The 18591-nt window shown below is 40.5% G+C and overlaps 1 protein-coding gene across 1 annotated transcript; it reads right to left on the minus strand.

Annotated features, from left to right (window-relative positions):
- Positions 1-450: 450 nt before the first annotated feature.
- Positions 451-12951, minus strand: LOC114639461 (guanylate-binding protein 4-like). Its single transcript, XM_028788209.1, is given in 12 exon segments — positions 451-1177; positions 2573-2766; positions 3060-3162; positions 5543-5755; positions 6951-7231; positions 8210-8402; positions 8404-8456; positions 9364-9560; positions 9946-10055; positions 10926-11053; positions 12772-12912; positions 12915-12951. Coding segments are annotated over 12 exon segments (1860 nt in total). The 5' UTR covers positions 12943-12951; the 3' UTR covers positions 451-958.
- Between the last annotated feature and the right edge of the window lie 5640 nt (positions 12952-18591).

An 18591-nucleotide genomic window follows, 5' to 3' on the forward strand; every position in this document is an offset into this window, starting at 1 on the left:
AAAGTCTAAATGCTACAGTATCTTGGTATTTCCTCTACCAAGGAAATACACACCCCAAGCATACACAGGACACTGGCCACTCGCAGCTAGTCTTGTGACCAGAATGAAGCCAGAATGGCCTGTAGCCCAGTTCCCAGTGAGGTCCTTGTTTTCCTCTGAAACTCTGCTGTCCTTGCTGTACTGTATTTGTCTCAGCCTTCTGGTCTCTCAAACCACATATGCACTAAGTGTTCTTACAGCACTCTAGGGCTTGCCTATCCCAAGGCTCCATGCCCTTCCACATCCCTCTTACATCCCTCCATTTCATGGGCTGCAGAATGACAAGGTCAGGTCTCTCAATGTCTCCCTAGAAAATGGTAGTTACTCACCATTTCAGTTAACCCTTTGTGCACCAGGGTCTAGTCAAACCCAAGTTTCTTTGCATGTAAGAAAAGCAACTCAAATGCTTCATAATTTTAATCTGCACAGTGTTTATTATCAATGCAATTTTTCCTCATACTTTTTCATATGAAAACCCACTTGTCAGTTATTACAAGACCTCTTTGTAACAAATTATCTGTAGTGTACAACTGGAATACAGTTGCCAGTGTGTCTCTATTTGACCATGTTTTTTTTTTTTTTATTTACTTACATCTTTTCTTGAAACAATTTCACTATATTCTGACTGGTTTCCCTTTTTATTATATAGATTATGTCAATGAAAATTGATGGGATTTATGGATGCCAGACCCTTACATTCTTCAATCATTGCTTTGTATCTTTAACTTTGAATATAACTGGTAATGAACTGACACAGAATTCAACTCTAATGAAGCAGTGTCTGATAATTTAGCTATTAATGGAAGTTCTGACCTTCTTTGTAACACAGGTTATTAAACTAGCACATGCATTTAAAAATCAAGGCATAGAGTTTGGTATCAAAATAATAGAAGCCTGACCTTCCCAGAAACTCTTCAGACTACTTTATAAGTGAGCTGAGGACTTTTAGCCCTGTGCCGCATAATTTACCAGCTCCTGGTAAAACCATAATGAATGCATTGCCAACTGTGTCAAGGATGTGAGCAAACCCTGATGATTGCTTTCTTGTTCTTTCAATCTCGTCTCTCAGTTGACTGATTTCATTCTTTAACATATCAGATTTCTTTCTGAATCCTTCAGTAAGCAGTTCTTCTTGGACCTGCAAAAGAAAAATGTGCCATTATTTTCAGGCAGAATTTTGTATTTCTTAACTTTGTCTTAAGTACCATTACCTACTTCTCTACCACCTCAGAAGGGTCCTTGATAGTTCAAGACATTCACATATATCAATAGAAACACCCACGATTTATACATATATAGAAGGGATTACTCAGCACCTCCTTATATAGAGTGAAGAATTTTGTTTCAATATCCACCAAAAATTGCCCTGTGGGAAAGACTGTAGATAAAAGGTGAACTAAAATTGACTTTCAATTCCAATGAGAAGATATCTCTTTGATTATTTAACAGATAATGGGAAAGCTGACATTGTATATAAAACACTAGTTATTAAACTCCAGCATGGGATAGGGTGGATGGAGAAGGCATGGAGATAAATAGAGCAATTTATAAGATTACATTATCCTTTATTTTATTGTATCATTTTATTTTTCAATTAAATTAATTACTCTGTCTTTCTTTGTGCATGTGTAAGCACATGTGTAAGTGTGCAAACATGCATGTGTTTGTACATATCCCTGGAGGCTTGACGTTGATTTTTTTATATCTTCTTTAACAGCTTCCACCTTATTTTTTTTATAAAATGTATTTACTTTTATTTTACATGTTTGAGTACTTTGCTTGCATGAGGGTGTACTATGTGCACGTGTGATGCCCCTGGATATGAAAGAAAGGTATCAGATCTGAAATTCTAGGTTTGGACCACATACATTACCATGTTCTTGACAGGAACTAAACTCAGGTCCTCTGAAAGAATAATAAGGGCTCTTAACAACTGTGCCAACTCTACATCCTCATTTCAAAGATAACATCTCTCCTCAGCTGAAGAGCTAGCTGGTTCTACTAGGCTGGCTGGCTAGAAAGCCCCAAGGATCCTCCTGTCTCGCCCCAAAAAAGTGCCAGTGTTGCTGGCACATGTCACTTCTTCCAGAGTTTTACCTGGGTTCTGAGAATCCTAATCAGCTCCCTGTGTGTGCACAATGAGAGGGTTACTGACTTAGCCATCTCCCAACCCCATCCTCCTGTTTTATACTACTGTAAGTCTGATACATTCACAGTAGGTGGGCCAACCTCATGTCTCTTTGAAGGTTAAGCCTAGAATCCTAAAGACTAGTGGGAAGGATCAAGTGTAGCTCAAGAAGACCCTCCAAGAAACTCACCAAACACCAGATCAGAACCCTGGGGGACACTATCTGTATACTCCAAATCTAACCCTACACAGATGCTGACAGCTTGTGTGTTCACAGGTTTCAGTAAGAGGAAAGTGGACTTTGATATAAGGTTTGCAGTTGAAGTCACAGGCTCAAGATTAACACTTCCCTTCCCAGTCAGTCACAGCACCATGTCTGGCTCTGCCAAGGCCCATCTACTTCACCTTCAGCTTGTGCTCCAGCATGTTCTCCTGCTCCCTCAGCAGGATCTCCCTTTCTCTCTCCATCTCCTCCTGAAGTCTAGCAATGTTTTCTCGGAAACTTCTCTCCTGAGCCTCCATTACTTGCTCTTGCTCCTTCTGTCTCTGCCTCAGCAGCTCTCGTTCCTTCTCAGCCACTTCCTTCTTTGTCTGCTCAGCTGTTCCACAGATGTTTGAGAAAGGGAAGTAATCACAGTCAGAATGTAGCTAGGGCTTGTAGGGAAACCTCTGAGAACTCCCATTAGCCAGGCCAGCATCACTGTGATCCCTAACACAATGGAAATGTACTAACTGACTGGACATACAACATAACACCAAATTCTTTACTGTTTCCACATCTAGGAGAAGTCATGCTGGCATGGTCCTTCCTCCTCAAGGACCTTCCTGCACATCAGTCAGACAACTTTCCAGAAAGTACCCACCCCTCCAACAGTTGAACTCTCTACCCTACCTGCTATGGCCCTCTCTCCATCTGTAATAGCCTTGTCTGACTGCAAGATGGAGTCCTCCATAATAGCCTGTGATTGTAAGAAACTCTTAAGAACCTCTTTTGCCTGGGAACCCAAGACAAAAAAAAATCATAATTTAGACAGTAAAAATACAGTCTTCTGCTGAGGTACTTATTGACCAATAAAACTTTTAGTCTTTTGAGTCTTGTCATATAATATTTAATTCCATGGTCATAACCAAAAATTCAAGCTCTTCCTGGGTATGAAAACCCTCTGCCTCAGCCTCTTTGCTAGCTTCACAGTCTCCCTTCCCAGAGATGCTGCCCACCAGCTGCCCTAGGATACAGCTCCAGTCACAGTTACATGCAATTCCAATGATGTATAGCCTCCACTGTATACCATGCTTGGATATATTTTGTCTCCTACCTTCATGGGTGTCCCAGACTTTATAGCTAAGGTAACAACTACAGATATGTTACTTCAGATCTCAGATGGCCAATACTTGTATTTCTACGCCACTTTCTTAGTCTCTTTACTCACCTTCATCATATTATTAACAAATGAAAATTGTTCCTGTTTAATCCACACAGCATAATTTTTGATTGACCATAATCGGTTAAGTAATATAATTAAAGAAATTTGTGTTTCAGTTGCTTCAAATAGATCAAAAGCAGTATTTGTCTTTGTGTTTAAGGCTTATTTCCATGAACATAATGTCTTCTAGATTCATTCATATTTTCACAATTGGTAGCATTTTTAAGGTTGAATATTATACTAATATGAAACAGTATACTATATACTAATATGAATATACTAATATGAAATAGGTGACAAATGATATATGATGATGATGGCAGATATATTAGATAGATAGATAAGTATATAGATAGATGATAGATAGGTAGGTAGGTAGGTAAATGATAGATTATAGAGAAATAGATAGATGATAGATGATATGTATGTAGATAGATAGATGATTGATAGATGATAGATGATTGATAGATATATGATTGATAGAAGATAGATAGATAGATAGATGATAGATAGATAGATAGATAGATGATAGAGATAGATAGATAGATAGATAGATAGATACAGATAGATGATAGATAGATAGATAGATAGATAGATGATAGATAAATAGATGATAGATAGATAGATAGATAGATGATAGATAGAGATAGAAAGATGATAGATAGATAGATATAGATAGATGATAGATAGATAGATAGATAGATAGATAGATAGATAGATAGATAGATATAGATAGATAGATGATAGATAGATAGATAGATAGATAGCAACAGATAGATAGATAGAGATAGATAGACAGACAGATAGAGAGATAGATAGATAGATAGATAGATAGATAGATAGATAGATAGATATAGATAGATGATTGATAGATGATAGATGATTGATAGATATGTGATTGGTAGATGATAGATTGATTGATTGATTGATTGATTGATTGAATAAGCACTTTTATTAATTAGTAGTCAAAGCAGCATGGCACTGGCATAAAAACAGACATACAGAGCAATAGCAGAGAACTGAGCCAAGACATAATGAAATTACATCCTTGTATTACACTTACCACACAAGAAACTGAAAACGGATTAAACACTAGACCTGGAACTTTAAAACTCTTAAAAGTAGGGGAAAAGCCACGTGGCATGGGCTTTGTGTTGGTGTTTTAGATTTAACAGGAGAAGCACAGATACATAGAGGTGAGAGGCCCGGCAACGGTAAGCTTTCCGTACAGTGAAGGGAGGAGCTGATAGGATGAAAGGGGATACACAGAATGAGGGAAGATGTCTCAAGCTGCACAGTGATAAGGAGTTAATATGTGAAAAAGACGAAGAATACACACAACACAACAGGGAAAACTAGCATGCTTAAAAAACATGTAATTATCTTGAAAAGATATTTCTTAAAATAAAGAATTCAAATGGCCAGCAAGTATTTATACTCTGCATTACTAATCCTTTGTAAAATAACAAATCAAAACCACAACAGGGTGTCACCTCACTATTGTGACCATGCCTATTATCAAGACCTCAAAAGTTTTGGTTGAGTTTGAGGAAAACAAAGGAACCTTTATGGATCTCCTAATGAAAGGAAACCAGTTGCAGTCATGATGAAAACAACATAGATTCCTTAAAAGGTGGAATTCTGAGATTCTATTGGCTGACCTTACAAATCGTCCAGTGAGCAGCTCTGTGGCCATAGCCACCAGGTGAGGCCATCCATGCATCACATTTGTCTAACACCTGAGAGTGGAAAACATTGCTGGTTCATTTATTTATCATGAGAAGTAAAGACTGGAATTCCAGCCAAGTCACCGAAAATGAACTCTCAGGCCAGATCCGAATGCTCAGTGTCTGCTACCCACAAACTCATCTTCACCTTGGTTACCTCTACTGGTACCTAGCAGTGAGCACTCAGCTGAGTTCTGTAAGCCATTGCCTCTGTTGTTTCCCACCTTCACTCCCTTCCTCGGCACTTGCTTGTAGCCCAGTTCAACCTTCTTCCTGGCTTCTAAATAGAGACTGTGGCCCCCAGGGACAGAGAAAGGCCCACATGAGATGCTCTCCATCAATGACTCTGAAAGCTTCTCCAGTTCAGCCTGGCAGTGACAGATAGATGCTGCTTCATTCTGTAGCATGAACCCTTCCTTCCTTTCCTCTATGGTGACCTGCCGAATGAGTAGAAGACAAAACCATCTCTTAGAAGGAAAGTGCCGCTGTGATTGTCCAGAAGTGACTGGAGACTGCAAAACGATGAGGAGGATCAGGAGATCTGCTTTAGCCCCAGTTGGGTTAATTCTGAGAGACTTCAGGAAGTCTGTCAACTTCCTGGAGTTCATTTCCAGCAGCTGTGAAATCGACTTGGAAGATGCAAGTTTAGTTTATTCAGAAACACAGATCTTACTGAAGAACAAAACAAAGGTAATTTTTTCTTTTGTTTAATGATATTCCTCTGAGAATGGAGGTGGATGTGGCCAACAAACCAATTGTTCACAGGTAAGGGTACACTTATCAGGGTTTTGAAGCCTCTTAATTCTCTCAATAATTATTTGAGTGTCAGGATGCTGGAATAGTTATGTTTTGATTCTTTATGTGTGTGTGTGTATGTGTGTGGTATGTGTGGTGTGTGGTGTGTGGGTGTGGTGTTTGTGTGTGTGCATGTGTTCATAAGTGATAATCTTGATTAATCTTCTCAATATGAACTAAGACTTTTGTCCTCCAGGGTTCAAATTCAGATGATAGGAAGACTAGCGCCTTTCAGGGAATCTACCTTTGGCCAGGTGGGTCATGGTTGTCCCCTGAGAGTTGTTCCTCGATGAAAACACTTTTATCAACCTGGGCTAATGAACATAACGGATAGTACTCCTATGCTGTTACTAATGATACATGACGATAGTAATCCTATTATTATATAGCACAGGGTGACCTAGTGTCACCCTTCAAAATGTAAGTTTCATCTGGATGTGGCAGAAAGAGAAATCAGAACATTTAGAAACAAGAACAGGGTTCAGCCCAGTGCTTCCATGTTTGCTGGTAGGTGGAGAGGGCTAAGTCTATTTGACAACACAGTTTTTTGTTTGTAGTCCACTGAGCAGAAACTCACACACCCATGCTTCACTTTAAACTTTGAGCTAATAAGCGGCATATTTTCTCAAGGTATTTAGCACATGATCACTTGTTTCATAGCAATAAAAGTAAATAAAACTCTATTGTTTTGAGAAAGGGCACATTTTAGCACAATGAGTCATGTTACCCATAGAAATTCCAATGAGAAAGATGCAGATCTTGAGATAAGAAAAGTAATGTCTAGGGGCCCTCGAAGAAGTGCATGAATCAGGAAAAACAAATGCTAAGATGGATTACCACCAGCCTCTTCTGGAACTCCCACTCATCATCCTTGAAGGAGTGCTCCATGAAGACAGCTATGGCTTCCTTCTCACAGGCTGCATGCACATCCAGCAGCTCCTGGAGCGTGTCTGTGGGGAGTCTCATTCGCTGGGCCATCTGCTCACTGTAGTGGTCAGCTGCCTTCTGCACTGCTGTGGAATTCTCACGTTGGGCCAAGGTCATCACTGCATTCTACAGACAAGGAACAGCCCAACTGTTGATGGCTTCCACATAGGTCTGCACCAAAATCCTCAGCCCTGAGAAAAACATCATTAAGAAATAGAAGCTTTCCAAGGCCAGCCTGGTCTATAGACTGAATTCAGAACAGTCAGGGCTACACAGAGGAAGCCTGTCTAGAAAATAGAATAAAATAAAATAAAATAAAATAAAAATAAAATAAAATAAAATAAAACAGCAAAATAGAATGATTGTTCTCAATAATTGTTGCTATAAGCTTTAGGTCTAGCATTATTTAAAGCATCATAATTCTATTTATCTTGACACTTTCTTCCCCTCTTATGTCTCTCATTTCTTCTGTTCTCATTTCATGCCCTCTTGGAATCAGTATCTATTTAACAATATCAATATCTTTCCTTTGTAGTTCTCAAATTCAATTCATAAAAAATAATCAGTGATTATAAACAAGAGGTTTCAAGGTTTCTTGGGAAGGGAACTCTACCATATAAATAAAATCAAAGTTGGTTTGAAGGAGAAAGTACAGTTCAGCTTTTGTGAAACCAAATTCCAAATGAAAATTCAATCAGAAGAAATGAAATAAAAACCACCATCAGATATTTGAACACAGAATATAGAACACTGAAGAAAGTATGGACACATTTCAGGGGCAAAGCAAAGCTACACACGCAGAGTGTCTATGAGGATTGGTATATTTAAATTGGTTTCTCCAATTGCATAGGTCTCCTGCCCTGCTATGTTTGGACTGGTGTCAGCCCATAAATAATCTGTATAATCAAACTGAGACCCTCTTCCAGGGACCCCAAGTCATCTTGCAGATTTCTCTCCGGTCAACTGATGTTAGTTATGTGAGATCTCCAAGACCTCCATAAACACTCATATACAGAAAGTTCAGGTATGGAACATGTATGCATGGTATGCACATTTGTCTCTGCATATTCCTTTACATGAGCAAACAAAAATGTTCAAGACTACAGAATAATCACCACCTCATCACATACTCTAAGCCACAGAGAATGCTTGTGATAAAAGAAACTCACGACTTCCTGTGACAATGACTCCCCCTCTAAGAGTCTTGGTCTTGCCATTGGCGAAGATGTAGGAACAGAATTTCTTTGATTCAACCTGGAAATTCCATTCCAGTTGGTTTTCTGGGACATTTTCAATTTGGAATAATAAACTTTTATCGCTTGTGGGCCTGTCAAAGACAAAGCACTTTCGTACCGGAAAAAAAATATCTGATACACTCTCTGGTCATGTTGGCCTTTTGGACTTTGGGATTGTTTCCTGGAAAAAACCAAAACACTCATTGAAGAGAGCACTGGAAGATAATCTGATTGACAACTTTCCAAGAATGTTTTCAAGGCTGTAACTGCAATGCTTGTAAGTCTCCCTTCCACTGACTGGCTGCACCAACAGTTTTTAAACTACCCAGGGCATTTAGAGACTTCATAGCTTAAGTCATTGTACTGGACATGTCATTGTTTTGCAGAGAGACTCTGTGTTATAAATTAACTGTTTATAGATGAATGAATAAAAGACAAATATTGATTGTAGGTACTTATCTCTCCTACTAAATATAGTTCATGTAATGAGTTTGTAATATTAACATACCAGCACACTGCATAAGGATGGAAGGTGAAATTTTAGTGAAAAATAAAATATTTCTCATTAGTAGAAACATATGTCTATTCCCCCACCCCCATCCACCAAGAGGTAAGTAGTCTATACACCTACATCTACTTAAAAGTATAACTTCTTGAGCTAGTATGACATTCTGAGTAAGAAATGTTTTTAAAATTAGGTCAAGAGATTTTCTCGTAATTTTAGGTTTTCTTACTTCTTTGTTTGGTGAACGATCTTCTCGAAGTAGACTGAGAAGAATATATAAATTAATAGGTAACAAGTAAACAAGGCTTAGGAAATAATGAAATCAATTGTAATCCTCCCCTGTTTTTTGTTTTATTTTAATTTTTCTAATGTTAATGGGTATAAAATAATTTATCATGACATGTTCTCAGTCACAGTGGGTTTAAATAGCATTGAGACACTTTCAATTAGTAATGATTGTCCAAATTATGGACACTTGTCAATTGTCTTCACCATTAACAAGAGTTTCGATGCTGTCTCAAGCAAGAGATGTCAATTGCTGAGCCCTGCTCAGCTGTTCCGAACTTCCCTGGCCCACTGATACCTGGAGTCAGCTTCAGGGTGTTCTCCAGGTACTCATCTTCTGTGATGCACTGACCATCTAACTTCAGCTCCAGAACAAAATCTCAAACAGTCCAGATAAAGTCTGGGAAGAACCCTACAAACTGGCTAGAGTCCTTCACTTTATCTTCTCTTGGGCTCGAGTTTGCCCTGATTAGCTGTGTTAATTCAGTCACATAGCTGGGATTGTAGTTAAGGATCTGAAACAAAATACCTTCCAGGTCTCATGTAGACTCAATTACTAAAAATAGTCCCCTTTTGACTGGAGAGATGGCCCAGTGGTTAAGAGCACTGCCTGCTCTTCCAGAGGTACTGAGTTCAATTCCCAGCAACCACATGGTAATGGGATCTGATGACCTATCATGATGTATCTGAAGAGAGCTATAGTATACTCATCTACATAAAATAAATAAATATTTTTTAAATAAAAGAAAAAGAAAGATAAATAGACCCCTTTGTCCTATGCTTACTCTAATTCAAGACTTACTGACTTAACCTTACAGGCAGTAAGTTGCCTTCTTCCTACACTCAAGGAAATATGGCAATTTGGTCCCTGGAAGGATACTGCAGCTGCTCCAGGGCCTGGTGGTTGATGGTACTCATGCTGTTGTAGACAAAGGTGCTGCTCAGAACCACGGCCAAGGCAAAGATCCATGAGTCGTTCTTAGGATCACCCTGGAGAGCATAAAAGGGCAAGCACATTAAGAGTCACATATTCATTCATTCATTCATCCATCTAAATGTCCAACTGTTTACTCATTCTTTCAGATACACTATTAGTGACTCTAGAACAAATAACAAAATTTGAAGATAATGTTTCATTGATCCCTCTCAGGGCATTTGCTCCTCTAGCAACTAAATTAACTGGTAAAGTTAGGATATAGCTCAGTGGTAGGTGCACAAAGCCATGGGTTTAGTTCCCACAATTGACTGATAAAAAGACAAGATATTCAATGTGTATAAAATATTTCTTAAGTGCCTGGAATATAGTAGGCAGTGAAAAAATAGGCAGCTATACCTTTATAAATTTTTTTTAAAGATTTATTTATTTTACTTATGAGTACACTGTAGCTGTCTTCAGACACACCAGAAGAGGGCATCCAATCTCATTACAGATGGTTGTGAGCCACCATGTGGTTGCTGGGATTTGAACTCAGGACCTCTGGAAGAGCAGTCAGTGCTCTTAACCACTGAGCCATCTCTCCAGCCCACCTTTATAAATTTTATCTCAATTATAGACACAAACTCCATTTCATTAAAGGTAACTCTTCGTTTTACCTCTGACAATATGCAGGGAAATGTTTTGGGGCTAGCAATTTCCACGTGGTTGCCTTCTGAAAAATCACTTTTTGCAACAGCAAATAAACTTGTAAACATATAAATACAACGACAATGTCAATTTCTACCAGGAAAAGAGCCAAAATTATAAACAACAAAAACAAGCAAACAAAAAGCAACATAGAAAGTCACATGGTTGTCATGGGGGGAAGTTAATCTGAGGATTTAGAACAAGATGTCATTGTATTAGAGAAGACACTACCTCACCTTTTCTACATCTCCAAGGCCCTCTGTGTCCAGAAGGACCAGGGTGTGGGTTGGCTTGGTGGGATGGGGCACACACCATATCCAAATGCCCTTGGTTTCAGATTGTTCCGTGGAGCCCAAGGAGAAGCCTAAAGAGAAGAGGAAAACAGAAAAGGGTCACAGCAGGAAGACAGGGCTAGTAGAGTGCTGAGACTATTTCAAGGAAAGGGGTTGCTGTCATTTCAGCAAGGACAATTAATTTAGTATATAATCTGTATATAACAGATGCTTTCAAGAAACACTTGGTAATGTCTGTTTGTCTCATTCTTGCAACTTTTCAAAGCAGACTGTGTTATAGAGTTAGTTTAGACTCTATTGGAGTGTTTTGATCTGAGTTCAAAGATATCCAAATATGTAGAGTTCCACAATTGAGAAACAGGAGTGAATGGCCACATAACTGGCCTGAGTTCCCTTGGCTTTGACCCTAGTGAGCTTTAGCGTGCCCTGGGCCTATTGCTTGACCACTGGTCACAGTTCCCTTCATGTAGTTCCAGTCAGTATTTCTCTTGCCACATGTCAGCACTCAATCTTCACTTGCTTCTTTCAAATAAGGAGCTAACTCCTACCTGGCCATTCTGACTGCCATTCCCTAGGTATTTGCTCACACCTCCTGGTTCCCTTCGCCCCGCTATGCTGCTGTGAGCTGTGCTACCATATCCTCCCATTACTCCATGAGTGGGTGCTAGAGTTGAGATCTGGAACATCAACGAAAGGCTGATGACTTCAAGGCTTGCCCCACACAATGATGAAGGGAATAATTGTGGAAACTTTGAGAAGTGAGGCCAAGTGGAGGTCTTCAGGTATGCCTTTAAAGGACGCTGTAGAATACTGTATGTCACTTTGATATTGCTGGTGTTGTAGCTGATGCTTTCTTAACGCCTGACTCCAAATTAACAGAGTAATGCGGCTCTGTCATAGGCTTCCTGCTAAACTGTACTGCCGTTCCCACCAGGCCCATAAGCACTGGGGCCAATTACGGAGGACTGGAAGCCTCTAAGCACAGTCAGTCAAAACAAACCTTTGTCATTGCCAATGGTTTCTCCCATGCATCTGGCATGGTGATGGACAGCTGGCTGACATAGTGGGCGCCTCTCTCCTGCCAGGCCCCTGATGGGCACATTACCCTTTGTTCATTTTTTGATGTCCCTTCCTCTGAGGAATGATAGGAACCAGGAGGAGAGAGGGGGAGAAATGAGAAAAGGAAAGATTATAGGGACGAAGCTGGGGGGGTGGGGTGCTCAAAATTATTTTATCCATGCATGAAAATGGCCATATATAATGCAATATAGCAAAAGAGCAAAATAAAGCTTTAATAAGCTTTAATAAGGTTTAGCAGGAAATACAAAACAAAACAGCAAAGCAATGCCCCCTGACCCACTCCCGACCAAGATGGGATGATAGCCCGGTTTGGATGTTGGATATACGAGGACCATATTACACATCCTTCAGCCCACCTATTTATTAATAGGACAGGTGGGACAATAGTCATACTTGACATGTGCTTGTGGCTTGGGCAAAGGTACAGAGGGAGAATGAGTGCTTTTGGTTCAGGTGCTGATCAGGCCAGAGTAGCTGAATGAAGAGGAATGTTGCTGTAAATCTTTTCATGAAGTTGGGAAACTACTAATACTCAGAAGAATGTGATTTTTTTGTAAGTTAAGAAATTATAAATTTTATGACAAGAAGGGAAGTTTTCACTCCTGAGAGCGATTAGACTCTTCCATGAGATCCCCCTAGAAAAGAGTCCTCAGTTCTACAGGATGCTACTCCAAGCAAACGGTCCCTTACACACCCAAAGCACACTCACCATGGTTCTGTCCTGCGAGACGATTCATGAGGTAGGACTTTCCTGTACGATATAAACCAACAATGGCCACCACCACCAGAGGCTGAGCTATCTGCTGAAGAATCCTTATGGCCTCCAGATTTACTGTCAGCTGCTTTTTCAGTTTTTCACCAGACAAATGGGTGCCTCCATGGTCAACTCAGAGGCCGCAGCACCCTGTAACTCAAAACAGTCACTCACTGAGATATGGGATCTTGAAGTCGTCTCTTGTAACTCATTACTCAAGGCAGGCACAAGGCAGCTTTTGTTTGTGCAGCATGTATCTAAATGTCTGTATGTTTCTAAAGCGGAAAATGAGTTCGACTTTTCCAAACCTCTTACAGCAGTTTGCAAACAATATCTTACAGTATTCCCCAGCGTTTTAAAGAATACCGTGAGAAAACTCAGTCACTGATGTCAAAGACTGAGAACACTCGGTTTTTGCAGGAAGTGAGGAAAAGTTACAAAGTGGTCAGGAAGGTTTCCTAGCATTCTGAAAGAATTTGAAGTCCGATTCAGTATATGAAGTCTACTGTCCGAGTATTGCACACTGCTTTAGGTGGCTGTTATCAAAGAATAAACACAATGAGTGCAAATTTCTGCCTTGGTGAGACTCTGTTCAAATGATAGAAAAAATGAAGCAGAGAATGAACATACACACAAACACACACACACACACACACACACACACACGCACAGGCACTCGCGTGGGCGGAAGTATGCACCTTTGAATAAAATAAGTATAGAACGAGGTAGGGATATTGGAGGTTGAATTCAGATAAATGAAACAGGACTAACTCCTGGATGACTCTTGGTTGGATCCTGGGTCCTAGACAAGGCTTCCTTCCCAAGTTCCCACCACCAAGGATGGGACATGCTCATGGGCTCCCAAGCCAGGGGTTGAAGACCCAAGAAAATCAGTACTTGCACGCTTGGGCCACGAGGAGGCGCTCTGCAAAGGGCCACAAGACCCTGTGAGGTCTGCAGCTGGCAGGGGCTCGCCCACCAGGGTGAGCCTGTGATTCCAGCTTGGAGGCAACCCAGGAATTTCGCCCGCCTGTCTGTTGAGAGAAACACATGTGATGACTCACCCAAGCGCTGGCTCTGAAACAGGGACAGTCCTCAGCCAACTTAGTTCATTCGCTGAGCTTCCCTACTCCTCCAGGCTCCTGAGAGCAGCCTCTGTTGGAAGTGGCAAAGTGACACCCACCCAAACACAAACTGAGATAAAGGGAACCGAAATCGAAACAACACTCCTTGCCCAATGACTCAGTCATGGGGATTTGAGCAAAATAACAGTTTGTGACCTGTGCTAAGCTGAGCAGGAGGAATTTCCCAGATACGTCCAGACTTTCTAAAGTTATCACCATGCCATATCTTGCAGATTGAGGCTGTTTCTTTTTTTCCTAGAGTGTATTCCATCACTGATACTAAAAAAAGGAGAAAACAGAATCCCACTTGGCATATAAGTCTGTCTGTATACTCCCTATGGCACACTACTAATCAGTGATTGTCATTCAGAGCTCTGGGTCCCTGGGGTCTCTTGGATTTAGACTGTTACAGCAGCATGGTCCTCTCCTCCTTCCCCTCCACACATTTCAGAGGAAATTCTTCCTCTCAGATGGAGCAGGAGAAAATAGTAGAGCCATTATACAGCCCAAACTCAGGCTGTGTATTCTTGCCAAAACAGATGACTGCATTTCCCCCAGCAGAGAAGCCCTTTCTCCTCCCTTTCCTGTGTTTTCCAGGGATCAGGGAAATAGAAACCGAAATGGTGTCCTGACAAGCTTTGTTTAGAGAGTCAAAGATGATTGCTCAAGCCCTGGGTATTTTAGTCTTTTTGTTAAAGAAAAACAGTCCCCAGTTTCCTCAAAGTGTTCATCTCCTGTCAGCTCCCTGTTAGACCCTTTACCCAAAGCTTCATAAAGATGGTGAATTATAGAGATGGCCATTGTTTGTAGTTTAGCATATGGATGGCCATTGTTTGCAGTGCAGCCTGCTTGGGAAGGACAACCATGATTCTGGCAGGTCTGTCAGTAGAGCTAACAAATCTGGATCATTTTTTCCCCACCTTGACTGACAGAAAGTTCCCAGTGTGCTTCGCCTCTCATTCTGGGGTCTCACACTACTCTCTTTCTTTTTGGCCATTTGTCCAATACAAGTGTTCATTACTATTTTACAAATCCAAACTTCCAAATCCTCCCAATACTGATTTTTTTTTTTTTTGGAGTTCTGACATCAAACCACAAGTAGAAAATTCTATTTTATGAACGTTTCCATTTTTCACGAGTTATTTAAAATATTGTATGTGTGAGCTGGGCATGGTAGTGAACGTATATATCAGGAAGTGGAGGCAGGGGACCGAGGAGTACAGGGTCATCCTTAGCTATATGTTAAGCTTGAGGCTAGCTTGGGCTACATGAGATTTTGTCTCAAAAATCAAATCTATATAATCTTAGGTTGGGGTGGGGGTGGGGTTCATGTATGCTATGTTGCCAGTGCTTAGACTGCTCCATGTATAAAACCTCTCTTTTTCACTTATTTTGGGGTGTAATTGTGTTTGCTACTGCATATGCCATGCTGGGTGGCCTATGAGTTTGCAGGGATTCCCCCATCTCTGTCTCCATCTCACCCTAGGAGCAATGGGATTAGAGATTTCACATGGGCTACAGAAATCCAAACTCAGTGTCCCTTGAGGGTGAGGCCAAAGCAGACCTAGATGTGCAAAAAAAAAAAAAAAGACTTCCGCCCTGTAGTAGACAAAAGGATAACAACTTGAATTTCCAACAGGGGGAAAAAACCACTCCAACATCACATGCATTAGGGAAATCACCTTCATCCCTTCATCACCTTTAGTGAGTGTGCTGGTACACCCATGCCCAATAACCAAAAATAAAGATCAGTTACCCCAGCTCTTTCATAATACAGATATTATGTAGGCGGCATGAAAAACAGGCCACAGCCAGACTGATGTATGGGTTAATAGAGTCCCAGGTGAGCTACAACAGATACGATTGTATTATTAACTGCATACACGTTATCACTAACTATCCCTAAGGCTGCTTAGGTTGAAGTCCTTACATAATAAATACGAGTATCTATCAGAGCTCTTTTTTTCCTTGGTCATAGAAATGACTACATCTCCCTACTGGATCAACAAGGCAGACCATGTGACTTGCTATGTAAATTAGTTGTGAGTGAAAGGTACAGAGTTACTAATGGCATTTCAGATTCTCACTAGTCCAGCTATCCCTTCCTTACAACCCACGGAGAGACGGAAGGCTCATATACAAATTGCTCCATTCAACTGATCACAGAAGGAATGAACACAAAACTTACACTTGACTCTAACCCAAAACCTACTGTATGACTCTGCAGCTAATTGAGTTACATAAAAACAGAAATACACAATGTTAACATTCTGTCTAAACTCCACCCCCACAGTTACCTGACAACAGCTAAGTAGGCCTGATCTACTATAAAAGGGGCTGCCTGTCCCCATCCTCTCTCTCTTGCTGTCTCTTGCTCTTGCTCTCTTGATCCCTCTGTCCCCTCACCCCTTCCCCCTTCTCCCCTCTCCATGCGCTCATGGCCAGCTTCTACTGTTCTCTTCTTTTCTCCTCTTCTTTCCTCTTCTCTCCTCTCCTCTCCTCTCCTCCTCTCCTCCTCCTCTCTCTCTCTCTCTCTCTCTCTCTCTCTCTCTCTCTCTCTCTCTCTATCTCTATCTCTATCTCTATCTCTATCTCTGTTTCTCTCTCTCTCTCTCTGCTTCTTTCTGACTCTACTACCCTCCTGCCTCTCCGCTCCATGCCCTGAATAAACTCTATTCTATACTCTACTGGTGTGTGGCTGGTCCCTTAGGGGGAAGAAATGCCTCAACATGGGCCCTGCTGAGACATCCCTTTCCCCCACACCTCACCACACACACCTCCACGGAACATATTCTCCTTCTCTTTATTTTTTTATAAACACATCACACACCACTTTTCGTAATCTGTTAACATATTTGAGGTTTGGTTGTGTGCTATTACTGCAGCCAAATCTTCCTAGATAAGGGTCTGCCTGTCTTCCGAATAGAAGTGGATTCCCCAAACCACTCACTTTTCTCAATGGTGAGTTTTTATGTCTTCCTCTCTTTGTTTGGTCTCTGGGATAGTGTACAGAATTTTCTACACAAGGCAAATCAGAAAATCCAATTCTTTAAGTATCAGAAGATGTTTTTCTTTATTGACAAGGAAGAAATTGTTACTATATGTCTGTCAATGGAAAAAACTTGTCCCCTTATCTCTTCAGAAAGCAGACACTGAAAGGATTTCCCACAAACAACTCCCACAGAAGGATTCTCCATGAAGATCTCTTCATGCTGCTTTCACCATTGACATCAGATGTGTTGGCATGCCTTGTGGTAGCGGTGCTTGTTTTTAATCCCAGCTTTAGGGGGTGAGGGTGGGGCTGGTGTATCTCTGAGTTCAAGATCACCCTGGTCTACAGAGTGAGTTCCAGGACATTCACAACTACACCTAGAAACCCTGTCTCAAAAAGCAAACAACAACAAAACAAAACCCAAACCAAACGAACAAACAAAAATGCATTGACACATGAAACCAATAGACTAATATTTGAGCTGCTTATTTCTTAGGTGCCATTACTTATGTAGCACTTTAGTTGACAAAGATGTGTCTATTTTTGAAATTTTTACTTTCCTTCTCTATAAAGTGTTCTATGTAATATGTACAATTTAAAGGAGAGTGGAGAGAGAAAAAAAAAAAGACACATGTCAGTAAAGAAATCCTATCCAAAAAATGCACTCCTCAGTGGAAGACGATGTGCCTAACCCTGTAGAGACTTGTCTCAGAGAAGGAGAACGCCTCCTAGCAGAAGGAGAGGGTATACCCACTCAGAGGCAAAGGAGAGGGGGGATGGGATGAAGAACTCAGGGAGAGAGGACCAGGAGGAGGAGAAAATTTGGAATGCAGATAAGTAAAATAATTAATTTTTTAAAATGTACATGTCTGTCCATCAGGAGACTTTCCCACATAACAGTTCCATTGCACACATACTGATGTCTCTCCATATGAATGGACACAGTCCTGTCCTGCTGTAATCTTGAGCTGCCCAGGGAACAGACTGTGTACACTGAAAATAGAATAGTTAAAGTTTGTATGCATTCTTTGAACAAAGGGAAAGAGCTGAATGGGCGTGAACTAGAGCGTGGAACTGATTCTAGGGACTGTACACACAATATCTAAGTAAAGTTGTGAATGTGGTGTAGTCATTAATTGCTCAGGGGACTGTGTCTTTTCCCCTTGGCCACCCTCAAGTGAGCATTGCTTGATGCATGTCACCACAACCACAAGAACAACTGACCTTAGACTCAAGCCTATATCTTTCTCTTTGTCCCCTCATAAGAGATTCCTAGCAAACAGTTGAAGAGTATATTTCCATCCTAAGTTCCAAGATCAATTGTGAAATCCGAACAGAGAGATGGATTGGCTTCTCTTGATGGTCTGTCATATCTGATTTATTTGTAGGTTATTAATCTTTGTTCTATACATGTTTCTCCAGTACTTGTCAAAGGTAGTTTACTAAAGGTTAAGAAGTTTTAGAATTTTGACTTTAATAACAAACTTATTGAAATATATTGGTAAAGCTATCCATTTACATTTTTCATATATGTTTTTATCATTCCAAGGCCTTCAGAACCATTGCTTTATACTGATTCAGAAAAGAAACAAATAACAAAAACAGAAAAAGAAAGAAAGGAAAGGAAAAGAAAGAAGGATGAAAGGAAGGAGGGAGAGA

Source organism: Grammomys surdaster, unplaced genomic scaffold (genome assembly GCF_004785775.1).
Source record: "Grammomys surdaster isolate TR1022 unplaced genomic scaffold, NIH_TR_1.0 125713, whole genome shotgun sequence".
In the NCBI taxonomy this organism is placed as follows: Eukaryota; Metazoa; Chordata; class Mammalia; order Rodentia; family Muridae; genus Grammomys; species Grammomys surdaster.